The sequence below is a fragment of the Nannobrachium achirus genome (genome assembly GCF_963921795.1).
Source record: "Nannobrachium achirus genome assembly, chromosome: 4".
Taxonomy (NCBI): Eukaryota; Metazoa; Chordata; class Actinopteri; order Myctophiformes; family Myctophidae; genus Nannobrachium; species Nannobrachium achirus.
In genome coordinates this window covers 24842394-24857455 of record NC_137813.1, presented here as the reverse complement: position 1 = coordinate 24857455, position 15062 = coordinate 24842394, and the positions used below count along the sequence as shown (strand labels likewise).

Genomic DNA, 15062 nt, shown 5'->3' with positions numbered 1-15062 from the left:
GGAGTTTCAGCCCTTTAAGCACAAACTCCTAAAACATAATTAGAGAGGTGGTGCTGAGCATTCCTTTCATTCTGTTCACAAAGGTCATCATGACTCAATGTTCTGACCACTTTCCTCATAATTGTACTTTAGTACAGTGGTTCTTAAACTTTTTTTTTTTTTTTTGCTCGAGAGACCCAAAAGAGAACAACTAACACGTTCAGCAAAAGCTAAGGTATGGCAACGCGCGCGAAGAAGACACCAGTCATGTTGCCATACCTTTATTTTAAGAAGTACATTTAATTTTTTCCCAATTGACGCCTCTGAAAGAGAAATTCTCCAGGACCCAGACTAGTGAGAATAGAAGATCTACAAGCTCACAGCGAGTCAGTCGCATTGTAGATCGTCTATTTTCACTACTTCTTAAAAGTTGCATTTTATTTTTACTTTACTGATTGATATTGTATTGTTTAAATTCATGGAATTCATCATAATCACTTAATTAACTCAAGTTAACACCATGTTCACGTGGTAGCAGAGCAAATATTATATTTTTTTGTAAATGGGAAACAGTGCTTTAGGGCACGGTTACACCGCACTTTTATTCTACCTATGTGGGCGGATTCTGCCAATGCATTTCAATGGGAATGGAGTGTTGTTTTTTTGCCATTCGTGGATTTCTCTAAAAATATGCTACTGTATGTTCCTTGAAAAACGTTGTCAAAAACGCCATATAGGTAGACTTAAACTTTGGTGTGACCGTACCCTAAATGTAATTTAATAGTTCCTTTCCACCACTGCTCCCTCGTCAAATGTTTGCAGTCAGAGTGACTTGGCCTTAGGGACGATAAGCGATATTATCGTTTATCGTGATAAAAAACACTCACGATAATCGTATCGTGGAGATTACATTTATCGTGATATCGTCCTCCCGTCATGCACTGGGATCAATTCACCTTTTATTTGCCGAGCTGTATATCCGGTACCACTTAAACCACTTAAATTGGTAAAAGGTAATAATAATATACATACTTGATACAGTCTTTTTTTCACTCTCTATCAAATGTCTTTGCCAAAAAATAGCCGATCTACAAGCTCACAACGTGTCGCAATGCGACGCGTTTTGAGCTTGAAGGTCTGCTATTTTTTGGCAACATTATGTTCCGCCCCAGGATAATGGATTTTGATTATCGTGATGATATTGTAAATCGTGATTTCTTTTGTCACAATAATCGTGATATGACATTTTCATATCGTCCCATCTCTACTTGGCCTTGCCCAATCCAAGAAGTAAATTAATGAACATCTCATTCCCCCGTAGCGCAATAACAGTAAAAGCTTGAAAGAGCATTTAATGAAGTGAAAGGGGAATGAAACCACTTGCGAAATTAATGCCAAGATCTTTGTCAAGACCTGTTTCCTGTCACAAAGCCCACAGAGTTATATTTTGTGAACTAAGTATGCACAAACACACTGATTGTCTTCTGATGTATCATGTATTTATATGCACATAACATGAGTTACCATTCATGATTTCTCTACAGAAAAATAAATTAATGAATACATTTGTTTGTGCTGCACTTGGAAGAGAGAGAGAGAGAGAGAGAGAGAGAGAGAGAGAGAGAGAGAGAGAGAGAGAGTGTGTGTGTGTGTGTGTGTGTGTGTGTGTGTGTGTGTGTGTGTGTGTGTGTGTGCAGTGTGTGTGTTAGAGCGAGAGAGAGGTAATTATTCACACTGCTGACCGTCCAGCTGACCTCAGTGTGAAGAAATCATTCTGCCTGTAAAGATTTTAAATATAACTGCTCAAAAATACAGACTCTGTCTGTATTAGGACTGAATGTATTAGTAATACACATAACGTAACTGATGTCACGGACAGACCTGCCCATACAAGGATATATGCACGTGTGTCGTGTTTGCCCTGCTCACTTCTCACAGGTGTGATTTGTTAGTTTTAGTAAAAGTGCTAATGTCAGAAGAAATATGACGATGAGAACACTTTTTTCTATTATGCAAGTTATATTATTTAATACCGATTTAGCCTCTTAACCACACAAATTAAAACAATGTTTAAACTGTGACACATTGTGAGCTTGATCTGCTATTTTCTGCTCTCTTCCTTTTTTTCTTCAAAATTGGGAGGCCAGGGTTAAATTTCAATGGGAATTAAAAAAGACATTAACAGATATATTTGACACCATAATGTCTAAAATATTATTTTATGCAACACGTTTTAAATGTTAAAACAAAAGTGGATCATGTAGGCCTACAATAAGCCTTTGCATGGCAGGCTATAAGCCAGTGGTTCCCAAACTCTTTAGCTCAAGACCCAATAAGAGAAATTAGACGTTTGACCAGGACCCAAACTAGAGAAAACAAACAGCAGATCTACAAGCTCACAATGCATCGCTTTGTGCCGCGTTGTGAGCATGTAGATCGGCTATTTTCACTACTTCTTAAATATCTGTTTTCTAAAGGAATTTATTTTATTTTTATTTTATTTATTTATGATATGATTGATTTTTGTTTTTATTCAATCAAAATTATTTTGAAAATGGTTTGAAATAATAATTCAAAACTAAATGTAGGAAACAAATGAAGGGACCCATAAATATACAGTGTCCGTGGACCCGGACCGTGACCCACACAAATATCTGACCCAGTGTTTGGGAACCAGAATGCAAGTAAGGTCATTACTTTTACCTCACCAACATGGCTGCGCTGTTCATCCACAGTCACAGAGCACACCAACAGGCAGCGGAAACAAACGAACAGTCCCGAGCCCGACCGACCGCACCAAACAAGTCCTCCTGTATGTAAACAAGGTCAGACAGACACTGCAGTCAAGACTTTTCACTGGACTGCTAGACGAAAGGGGGCTTTTGCTGTTGCAGAGTAAACACTAGGACATCATTGGATCTTTACAGTCTTTCTGATAAAGGTAGGTGGATATACCATCGTCTGATTTGTTTGCGTATGACATTCATAATTTATCACATCGTGCATGGATTATGGATCACATTATGATGCGGGTGGATGTGTTCATGGAATATACATGATGCATAATGTGCAGAGTGAGCCATGTTGCACTGTGTCATGTCATGCAGCTGATGCAGGTGAAATGTTGCATCAGTGGCGTAAAGTAACTAAGTACATTTACTCAAGTAATGCACTCATAAGTACACGTTTCAGCTATTTATACTTTACTTGAGTATATCCAATAATTTTACTGCTACTCCACTATAGGCCCACATTTCGGATCTAAGTGTTGTACTTTTACTCCACTACATGTATTTGATAGCTTTAGTTACTAGTTACTTTTCAGATATTGAGATATAATTATAATATTATAAAACATACATAAACCACTTTAGCCCTATTTTAATACCTTGGCTATTTGAAAACAGCTGATTGTGAGCTTGTGTTGTGAGCTTGTAGATCTGCTATTTGCAAACATTTTAGTACTTTTATTTTTGGTACTTTAAGTACATTTTGATGCCAACACTTTCATACTTTTACTCAAGTACATTTTGACATTTTGGACTTTGACAGAATATTTCTTGATATGTGATGTGAGTACTTATCCCACCGCTGGTGAAATGCTGCTGCATCAGTGAAAGAGCAATGCCGCAAAGTCACTTGGCTGCAGCCAGGGAGGATGTGTTTACCTTGTGCAGTGCAGTGGACGGCCTATCTGGGTCACTCTCACTGTCAAAGCTGCACAGTCATGCTTTCCCACGATACATTACTGAGATTATATACATTTAATATAGACTATATATATATATATATATATATATATATATATATATATATATATATATATATATATATATATATATATATATATATTTAATTAAGAAGTAGTGAAAATAGCTGATCTAAGCACAAATGTAAGAAATTCCATTAATAAATCATAATATTAATTAAGAAGTAGTGAAAATAGCCGATCTACAAGCGTTGTTTTACACTATTTTGGGTCCAGGGCAAATGTCTACGCCGGTCTCTTTTGGGTCTTGACCTGAAAAGTTTTGGAGCCATTAGGGTCTACATAAACTAGAGTCTACTAGACCAACATCATTTCAGTAGAAGGTTCAAGATGGATTTTTCCCAACGGGAATTCTATTCATATGCGTATTTGTAGCCTATATATATATTTTTTTATTTATATATTTATAATTCTATATATATCTTTTTTTATTTATATATTTGTAATTCTATTTTCTATTTTTTCCTTCCCTCTTGTTCATCAAGGTTATGCATTAAAAAAAGAGGCAGCCGTAGCATTTTGCCATTGACTAATTGAGTTGCATTCACTCCTCCTGACTGCTTTGCCTTACACAATCCCCCTATCCATCTCTGCAGTAGGAAGACATTAAAAGCTCTTCCTTATAATCCACTAATCGCATCAAGGCCAAAGTGCCATCCATTCCCCACACACGACACGTGCTACAGTAATATTTACAGCTGGCAGCAAAGTGGATGTAGATAAAGGGAGGAAGAACAGAAAACAAAGATGGAGATGAGAGGATGAGACAGGGACAGAGATCATGTGCATCCCTGACAGACAGGGGTGTCGCACCAAATTCTGGGCCCTGGGTACAAGGATTCACTGCGGGCCCCCCATGAATGTTCTCCATCTAGACTGGGAACGTATTGTTAGGCATTTATGTTGTGCTTTAACTATTGAAAAATAGCAGATATACAAGCTTGTAGATCTGCTATTTTTGCAAAGTTGTGAAAATGTGTGCAAGTCTTTGAATATTTCAAATCCTTCTAAGTTTTTTTTTTGTTGAAAGACCTATGTTTCTATGTTAGTGGTGCTCAGACTTTTTCATGTGAAGGACCCCCAAAATTATATGTATTTGGCCACAGACCCCCACCTCAAAATATTTACTTCCAGGGACCCCCCAGAAGGAAGATTTGAGTTACAAATGTTCGCTTAAAAAATACATATGTTCAAAGATTTGCACACATTTTCACGACTTTTCGAAAATTGCAGATCTACAAGCTCACAGCGCGGCACTCGGTGCCGCGCTGTGAGCTGTGAGCTGTGAGCTGTATATCTGCTATTTTTCAATAGCTAAAGTATAAAATAATTCCAGGCCCCTCATGGGCCCTAGTAACTCAGTCCCACTTTCCCCCCCTTGTGACGCCCCTGCTGACAGACTGCTTGTTTAGTGACACACGAGACATTACACTGCGGCCTCGGCACCACACAGGGCCAGCCATATGACTCATGTTACCAGGTGGCCCTGTTCTGCAGGGCATTCGGCGCGTCATTATAGGGTGAACATTTCTGAATAGGGTTTCCACTTTCCAGTGATTCTTTTTAACTTCAAGTTCAAGTCGGTGTAGGCTCACGCCCCCAATATTCTTCTCCGGGACCCCAATCTACACTGTAAAATCCTCAGTGTTCCCTTACAGACCCGTAAGGGTCCACTTGGATCCATTTGTACACTCTACAGGGCTTTTTCCGCCGGCAAAGAACTGGTTGAGGTTCTTTCTCCCGCCTACTGGATGAACCAGAAGTGAGCTTTTCCACCGAGAACCGAGTTGGTTCCGAACCGTAAAAGTTGGTTTGCGGCCAGTTCGCAAGAACGAACCAAGGTTCCAAGAAAGTTGCCATCCCATAGACTGGAGAAAGAACCCGAACCGGTGGAAAAGGCCCCTATGAGAGTTACAGACCCATACAGGTCCATTTGGACCCTGCGGTGGTTACCGGACCAAGGTGTATGATCTCCGTATACACTGTGTAACTTGAATAACTGGGTCAGTGGGTCATTTATAGGTCAGGCAATCATTACTTAAGTTAAGAATTCAAAGTCCAGGTCGCTGTTTTGTTTTGATACAAGATGGTAGACAGGTTGAGACCATGTGACCACACCCACGTGTATTTTCCATTGCTCGTGTAATGACAAAGGTGTTTAAACAGTAAAGACTATGGCTGGAATTTTGGAAGCAAACAAAATTATTGTTGTGTGCGTGTGTGTGTGTGTGTGTGTGTGTGTGTGTGTGTGTGTGTGTGTGTGTGTGTGTGTGTGTGTGTGTGTGTGTGTGTGTGTGTGTGTGTGTGTGTGTGTGTGTGTGTGTGTGTGTGTATGTCTGTCTGTGTGTGTTCCCCTCTAAGACTCTATTGCAGACCTGCCAAGATGATGCAGTGTTTTCACTTCATGGTGGAGCCGGCCAAGAACTTAACGGTCAAGATTAAGGTACCAACAGCAACAGTCCTCCTGTCCCACATCCCAAACACTCTCAAACACTGACAGAAAGGCTCAATGAAAGCATTTTAATACCAGCGCTGGTGGGCAGCCTATGCCGTTGGCTTTATCATGTCTTATTACACGGCTTGGTTGAATGCTTGGTTCTGATCATTGATTTCAGAGTTGTTTTATTTCTTGATAATGACCACTCTGCTCTATACAGACCTCTGTCTAATCAAAGGCTCAGAGCACCTAGCTGCACTGGTTGAATTTTATGCTGTATTCAGCATGAAATATGTCATTTACAACTAATTGTTGCTCTCAAGAATGTTTTTGAAAACATTTGAAGCGAGAAATAGACAATGCAATAATCGAACATGTTATTCTATTTGATCAACACTAGTTGTGCTCGGCGGGTGGCTAGTGCAACACTTATGGAATACTTTCACAACCCTAAGCAAGTTAATACTTTGTTTTGTTGTTACTTTTGGGTCAATTTATTCATGTATTTATTGTGTAGCCGTGTAATAAGCGGTATAATAAACGTGTCGGCGGTCATTAAATTAAATCCCTTCAGGATGATAGAGGCACCTCCGTATAGGCGTTGGTGCCTAATCACCCTGTCAGGATTTAATTCTCGATAATGACCGCCAACACGTTTCTATGTGAAAAAAAAAAAACATCACAAGGATGCAACTGGGACGTATCATCAGTGATGTAGCCTGGGGTCGACGGGTGTTTCGGGTCTCGCAACATCATACACCCTCGCCTAGGTGACCCAGCCGGGGTTGATCAAGTCCCGACTTACGTCCCAGTAGCTATCCACGATCAGTCCTATTAGGGAAAGACAGGGTCACTCAATGTGCTGCACCGGAACTACTCTGCCGGGATTGGGGGTACTATTCTGGCGCGTGGAAGAACTAGGCTCTATGGGTTGACTCCTGGCCGGGCTCCTCCTACGTCTCACCAGGTCCTCTCCTGCTCTCACCAGGTTCAGAACCTGTGCGTTGCACCAGACCCCAATCCAAACATTCCATTCAGCTGCTGCAGTTGAATGGCCCTCCTAAAGGCCTCACCGTGGATTTGTTGGGCTTCTTCCTCACGGAAGACACAGGCTGGGGCGCTAACCCAACCTGCTTCCGGGTGCCGTCTAAATTCCGGCCGTCAACCGAGTCTCCGGTGGTCACCAAACTATTCCTGGTTGTCACATAGTCTATTCCTAGTGTTGCTCAAACATTTTCATGTGAAGGACCCCCAAAATGATCTGTATTTGGCCACGGACCCCCACCTCAAAATATTTAGTTCCAGGGACCCCCCAGGAGGAAGATTTGAGTTACAAATGTTCGCTTAAAAAATACATACATTCAAAGATTTGCACACATTTTCACGACTTTTCAAAAATAGCAGATCTACAAGCTCACTGTGCGGCACTCGGTGCCGTGCTGTGAGCTTCTATATCTGCTATTTTTCAATAGCTAAAGTATAAAATATCTTAAGTATAAAATATTTTTTTACTAGGGCCCACCTTGGGCCCTAGTAACTCAGTCCCACTTCTCCCCCCTTGTGACGCCCCTGCCAACAGACTGCTTGTTTAGTGACACATGAGACATTACACTGCGGCCTCGGAACCACGCAGGGCCAGGGCCAGCCATGACTCATGTTACCAGGTGGCCCAGTTCTGCAGGGCATTCGTCGACGTTTTCCGTCTGTCTGTAGTGCAGTACTCTATAGCACTAATACAGTACTGTACGTATCGTATGTGCGTATACATTCAAACATCCATCCACATGTCCGTCCCAACCGTGTGAACACAATATCTCAGGATCTCACAGGGTTTATCCTAATGAAGAAATGTGAGAGGGATTTTCATGACATTTGGCGCAAACATCCACTTGGACTCAAGGATGAACTGATTTAGAAGTAGGTGATCGAAGGTCAAGTTCATTAACCACTTGAACCCCAGCAACCATATTATGGGAGGAAAATCGTTTAAAAACAGCGGACCTGCAAGACTATAACACGACGCGATGTAGGCTTGCAGATCGGCTACTTTTGGCGAATTGATTTGGTGTAGATGGAAAAAAGCGGTACATTGTACAGAGCCAACTCAGATCCAGTTTAAATCAAATTTAAATGGTTAAACTCACTGCATTTACTATACAAGTCTGGATAGACACGGTCGTAAACATTAACTGGATGGCGGAGTGCTTATAACCGTGATGCGGTATTTCTATTTCTTTTAGCTCATAGAGTGTCATCAGGGTGTCATAAAGGTGGTGAGTCAGGCGATTTTCTGAGAGAAAAACACCTTTTCCCCTGACTGCAAAAGGACATGATGTGCATTTTGATCAGGTCAAGTGACTTTAATTTCTGGTTTGACGGTATGCTTAAAAATAGGGTAACATTTCAAATTAGCCAATCTACAAGCTCACAACGTGTCTTGAACGTGACTTGTTGTGAGCTTGTAGTTTGACTATATCCGGCACGCAACACTGTTGTGCACAGAATCAAGCGTTAATCATCGGAAGCCCTTGCCAGCCCCAGCACTATCATCCTTTAAATCTCTGTCTCTTTCTGCTGACTACTCTCTCCTAGCTCTGCTTTATCTTCATCCCCAAGAAACCTTTTTTCTCACTTTTCCCCACAGGAATCTCGCAAGAAAGCAATTGATGCGAAAAGGGAGCCCCTGGAAGAGAACCAGCTGTTTGTGGTGGAACTGGCTAGAGACCTGAGCCGGGTGTGCCAGGTAGGACATCACCATCATGGCATTTTACTGTGTGCCAGGTAGGCACTAGGCAGGGGTCATCGCCATGTTGACCTGTGGTGGACATTTTTGTCAAAATTCCAATTTTGCCACAGACATACAAAATGAGCAGACAATAAAGTTACCAAAAAAGAGATTGCCCGGAAATGACCATAACAGGTCTATATCTCTGAGATGGACCCATATGGTCTATTTGGTTGCATTTGTACCCTCTCAGAGTTATGGGGGTCCTTGCAAATAAAAGGTTTGAGAACCACTAGTACTAGTTGAGTGTTGTAGTAAATCAGTGTCATACATATTCTGAAGAAAACCTGGTAGACTGGCATTCAGTAATTGGGTGTTATGATCAAAATAAGAACATTATAATTGTGTGTAAAACAAAGTGTTCCAGGCACAGAAAACATTATATCAAGCATGTCCCACGCCTCTAGGTGGCAGCATCAGCACATGTCATCCAGTGGGCTAAGCCAGGGTCCCCCTCAGTTCTTCTCAACCCTTTTCATTTCAAAGACCCTTTTTGGATCATTCATTAGGCCAAGGACACCCATTTCAAACGATTATTATAACTGGGACCGCAATCTACACTGTAAAATCTCAAATCTAAAGTTTTAATTTATCTGAGGTTGTACAAAAAAATGGCCCAGGTTCATTTGGTTCCATTTTGTACACACTCGGAATTACGGCCACGTATTGACGTAATGGTCCATTTGGTTCCTAACTATCAAGCATTTAGCTGGGGATAAAAAAAATACAAATAATTATATTTGAACTGGGGACCCCCCAACCCTGACAAGCACTTGGAATTGTAGGAGTTGAGGCTTTACTTTTAGTTTGACTCAGTTCCACAGATAAATAATGTATGGATCTACAGGCTCACAACGCCTCACATTGCGTTTGTTTAGGTATTGAAAAGGTCCTAAAAGACCTTAAATTGTCATCTAGAGCAGGGGTTTTCACTGGTGGTCCGTGAAGGTATTACATGTGGTCCCTGACCATGCATTTAGTAGTAACGAAGGAAAGTGAAAAAAGTTATTTTTATTCCACAGAACAGTGCATCAATGAACTGTTGAACATGGCAATGTTATCAGTTACTAGGCGGGAAGTCGTAAGTCAAGTAACTCCACAGAAAAGGGAGATAGAATCTCAAGAAGCGGAAGTGTAGCGGACTGCCTGGTTGAGTCATAGTTATTAGGAAATTAGACCATGTAATCACATGTGTCTGCTTCATACATACGATACAAATCAGTATCTCAGCATGAGGGTAAGGGTTGGATAAAGTAAGAGAATAGAATAAGATCTAATAATAATAGGAATAGATCAGTGGTTCTCAAGCTTCTTCTTTTTTTTGTTGCTCTGGACCACTCTCACTTTTCAGTTAAATAATGCCTCCGCTACTTATAATGTGTTGCACAGTCAGTCATTATTTCATTTCAAGCTTTTTCTCCTACACCACGCCTATTCATTCAAATGTTTTGTTACATTTGATGGACTTTTGAAATAGCATTTAAACATATTAAACAAAGGCATTTTATTTTATTCATATACATTTTAAAACATTTCCCCACGGAGCAACTGCAGGCCTAATTAAACCATGGACCACTTGTAGGTCTAGTCTGTGGTGTGGACCACTGGTTGAGAAACAGTGGGATGCATAGACATGGGATGCGTAGCAAGGTTACCAAAGTAACCAAAGCACTCAGCTTACAGTATATCCCCACCCAACACAACAGTGGTCCCCAGGTTGATTCGTCAGGGTGGTGGTCCCTGGTTCACTATAGGTTGAAAACCCCTGATCTAGACCCCTAAAGATCACGTGGGGACCTCCCTGGGGGTCCCGACTAAGGATGGGACGCTATGAACATTTCATGTCACTATTATTGTATCCCCAACATCCATTATCCTGGAGTGGAACATTTGCCAAAAATATGTGTTATGAGCTTGTAGATCAGCTATTTTTGACAGTGATATGGTAGAGAGTGGAAAAAAAAGACTGTATCAAGTACATTATTTCCAGGTCTGTTTTATGAATTGTAGAGGGTTTAAGTCGGACTAGATATGCTGCTTGTCAAATAAAAGGTGAATTGATACCAGTGCGTGACGGAGGATAATTTCACAATAAATGTAAACGATACGATTATTGTGAGTGTTAAAAAAAAAAATCAGAACCACTCTTTATTTCTCTACGCTGTCATTACAGAAGTCAGAGGTGCTGGAGCACATCTGGAACATCGAGGACGTCTGGCCCACCCCCGTCTGCAGGGCCTTCATCCTAGAGTGGGCCTCCATGCTGGAGAGCAAGGTACCGGTCTGAGATGATCCATGAAGACTTGAGGCCGATTCTACAAATCGGCACTTTCAAGATTTCTCAAGTGTTCAAAAATAGCCAGATGTAGATGTACAAGCTTGCAGCGTGGCACAAAGTTACACGCTGTGAGCTTGTACATCTGCCATTTTTGAATAACCAACGCTAAAAGTCTAAAATTACACAGTTACCTTTCCCGGTTTGGGTTAAGCACCACCAAATTGATATGTATTTGGCTGCGGACCCTCATTTGAAACGCCTTATTTTATTTATTTTTGTCTGTAGAAGAGGCCAATGCAGACAGATGGTTGGCCAGAGATCGATTGCAGCAAACTTGATCAAGCCACTGAACAAGATGTGGAGCTGGCCAAGATGGTCATCTTCACCTGGATCAAAGACCTCAGAGCCCAGCCTGAGGTAGGACGTTGTTTGCCTGAGGCAGATTCTACAAATGTCTTCTAAATCCTAATGGTTTTATGTTTTATATTGTGATGCTCAAACCTTTTCCATGTCAAGGACCCCCAAAATTATATGTACTTGGCTTCTGCTCCCCGCATCTCAAAATATTTATTTCCAGGGACCCCTCAAAGATTTGAGTTAAAAATGTTTTGGAGGCAGACTGCAGCCCCTAGAAGTGTCACAGAGACTAGGTTGTTTAGGGAGCATTGATGGGCCACTAGTGAAATAAGTGGCGGCCATAGCTGAATGGTTAGTGTCCATGCCTAGGACTCCGGAGGTCCCAGGTACGATTCCAGTTCCAGCTATGTGTTGAAGTGTCCATGAGCAAGACACCTAACCCCTAACTGCTCCCCACCCCCATGCTCCTTGTGGGCAGCACTCAGCTGGGGTACGCTGAAACTGAATTTTCCCTGTGGTTTTAACAAATTAAAAATAATAATAATAATAAGCAATCGCCTTTTTTTCTGATTATGTCAGCAGAAAACTATGTATTATTTATTTTCCACCCAAATCTTTTTTGGTTGAATGTTTTTGGAAAATGTTTTGAATGCAGGAAACAAAATATTAAGGGACCCATAAAAATGTGTTTGTGATCCACAAATGGTGGGGAACCAGTGGTTTAATGATTAAAACCTGACCTTATGTAATGTTGATTGAACCTTCTAGAAAAGTGTATGGCCTGGGGATTCTGTGGCAAAAGCTCTGAATGATCTGGAGTCTGCTTGGCGATGGGGACGCATGCCCAACCTGCTGACGGCCATGGAGCTCGTCATGTGGACCTTGATGTCACAGACCCTAGATAAGGTAGGGTGTGTCACACTATTTCACCAATAACCAGAACCTTGCTGTGTAGACCAGCAGTGCAAACGTAACAACACAATCCTCCTAATCTAAGATTGACCAAAGTTGTACTGTTCACGTTCCTTCACTCTCTTGCAGGAGAACATACCCCTGCAGTGGCTTATCTGGAAACAGAGGTCTCACAAAATTGGTGCGTACTAACAGTCTTTATCTGAACTGATTCTGTTAGTTGGAATGTTGAATACGTTCCATCTGAAATGAAGTGAATTAAATGTTCTGGCTCCCCTCAGGTGCTACGCGCTACATTCCTCATGCAGGTAAATATGTACAGTTGAGCTCCATTTGGTTTTTGATCCATTCATTTTACTGTTGATCCTCACTCGGATGAACAAAGTGCGTTATTAAATGGCTTTTATTGCTTTCACAGTATGGGAGTGGATCACGGATCCTTTAGGTAAACCATTTAGTTTTGTCAAAATGTTGACACCATAACGTCCTTGTAACGATTCCATTTGAATAAGCTCACTCCTGTAACTCTTAACCCCTGCTCTCACCCTTACAGTGAACGTGACTCTGGACCTGGACACGGCCAACCCTGACCTGATGATCTCTGGCGACAAGAAGATGCGCTGCGGCTTCGAGAGGAAGGAGGTGCCCAACTTCCACCAGCGCTTCGACGGGTGGTGGTGCGCCGTGGGGCAGGATGGCTTCCGTTCCGGCCGCCAGTACTGGGAGGTGGAGGTGGGCGAGAGGGACTGGCGGTTGGGCGTGGCCAAAGAGTCGGCCTTGAGGAAGGGCTTCAAGTCGCTGAACACCGACACGGGCTACCTGACGCTGCGGCTGGAGCGCGGCAGCGAGCTCAAAGCCCTGACGGTGCCCTACACGGCGCTGCCGCCGGGCCTCATCCCCCGCCGCGTGGGCGTCTTCCTCGACCACGAGCACAACCAGCTGTCCTTCTACGACGTGGACAGCCGCGCCCACATCTACACCTACAACGAGAGCTTCGGCGAGAAGCTGTTCCCCTTGTTTGGCACGACGGAGATCATCAACGATCTGGTGATCAAGTCACCGGGGTCACAGACTCATTGCCTCTGCCCCACGGTCTGCCTTTGGGCTTGAGTTCCTCTCGATTCCTTCCTAGTGATCTCTCTCTCCTTCACTACTCCACTAGACATCGATATACCGTATATATACTATATAGGAACTTGAATTAATGTAGTCACTGGGAGTAATCAAAGATCCCTACCTATAAATGACCATCATAACACTATTGAATAGCTATTCTGTGTGACCACTATAAATGCTGCTAGTATACGATGTGATTGTTCCTGTCTCCTCCTCCCTCACTAGAGCTATCGCGCTACTCTTTGCTCAAATAATGTATTTTCATACATTTGAAAGAACATAGTATTAATGTCATGAAATGTGCAATAGTAATCCTACAGTGACAATGCTCTCTATCTCTCTCTGTGAATAATGAATAAACCAAACCAAATGTCCTACCTTTTGTTCAATCTATTAGTCAAGTCTGCTACTGAATGGTGTTGTAGACTATGAAGGATCTGATTAACTTTACAGCCATTAAATAGTAAATACGTATGGTATGGTAAGCAGCAATGACTTACAAAAAGATGAACTGCCACTAGTTTAGAGATTTACTGTATGTGAAATCTATAACATGCATTTGATAAAGTAATGTCAAATTAATTCACAAATATACAGGCCTTTTTCTTTAGGAACTACTGTTAAAAGCACGTCAAGGCAGATTAGAGTAGGCCCTATCAAAGATGTGCTTCAGTGGTTCTCAACCTTTTCAGGCTGTGACCCCCAAAATAATCATATGTTAACTGGGGACCCCCCTCCCTGATGAACACTTAAGGCCCATTCCCACTGGGCCAGATAACAGATATCTGGAGATATTTCTCCAGATATTTTTCCATGCAAAGTGGATGGTAGATACAGATAAAAAAAATATTTGCCACAGATAAAAGTATCTGTGGCAAATATCTGTGGTAGACTTTTTTTTTATCTGTATCTACCATCCACTTTGCATGGAAAAATATCTGGAGAAATATCTCCAGATATCTGTTATCTGGCCCAGTGGGAATGGGCCTTAAGAGTTGAGTAATTACATTTTGTATAACATGGTTCTATTGTGAAAATAGCAGATCTACATGCTCACAACGCGAGGCGTTGTGAGCATGTCGATCAGCTATTTTCACAATTTCTGTCTCTAATATTTGACAATTTCGCCAATGTTTAATTTGTCATTTTAGAGGTATTAGAAAGTCCTTAAATTGTCACTTTAGAAATATGCATAAACCCTCTATACACTTAAACCATATGTTGGTTTGTTTACTGTTGAGTGAGAAAACAATGTTGCACATTAGGTTAATCATCTGGGGACCCCCCAAAATAATTTGGGGACCCCCCTGGGGGTCCTGACTTACAGGTTGAGAACCACTGCTTTAGTTCATGTTTCATGAGTTTCTGACAGAGAATCTTAAAATACACGACATTCTACTCCCAGATGATAAATGAACCACATGCAGAG

At 41.7% G+C, this 15062-nt stretch overlaps 1 protein-coding gene across 1 annotated transcript; it reads left to right on the top strand.

The window, feature by feature from the left end:
• Positions 1–2809: 2809 nt before the first annotated feature.
• Positions 2810–14001, top strand: LOC308282565 (butyrophilin subfamily 3 member A1). Its single transcript, XM_080722951.1, has 10 exons — positions 2810–2920; positions 6110–6191; positions 8830–8928; positions 11144–11245; positions 11534–11665; positions 12374–12511; positions 12647–12698; positions 12799–12825; positions 12936–12962; positions 13071–14001. Exons 2-10 carry the CDS (start codon positions 6132–6134, stop codon positions 13625–13627), a joined length of 1194 nt encoding a protein of 397 aa, XP_080579077.1. The 5' UTR covers positions 2810–2920; positions 6110–6131; the 3' UTR covers positions 13628–14001.
• The last annotated feature ends 1061 nt before the right edge of the window (positions 14002–15062 follow it).

What these genes read in the sequence shown, in the direction of transcription:
- LOC308282565 (XM_080722951.1), top strand. Translation starts at nt 6,132, where the DNA reads ATGATGCAGTGTTTTCACTTCATGGTGGAGCCGGCCAAGAACTTAACG. An exon ending in ACCTCAGAGCCCAGCCTGAG is followed by an intron (nt 11,666 to 12,373) that starts GTAGGACGTTGT and finishes TGAACCTTCTAG; the next exon opens with AAAAGTGTATGGCCTGGGGA. An exon ending in GTGGATCACGGATCCTTTAG is followed by an intron (nt 12,963 to 13,070) that starts GTAAACCATTTA and finishes TCACCCTTACAG; the next exon opens with TGAACGTGACTCTGGACCTG.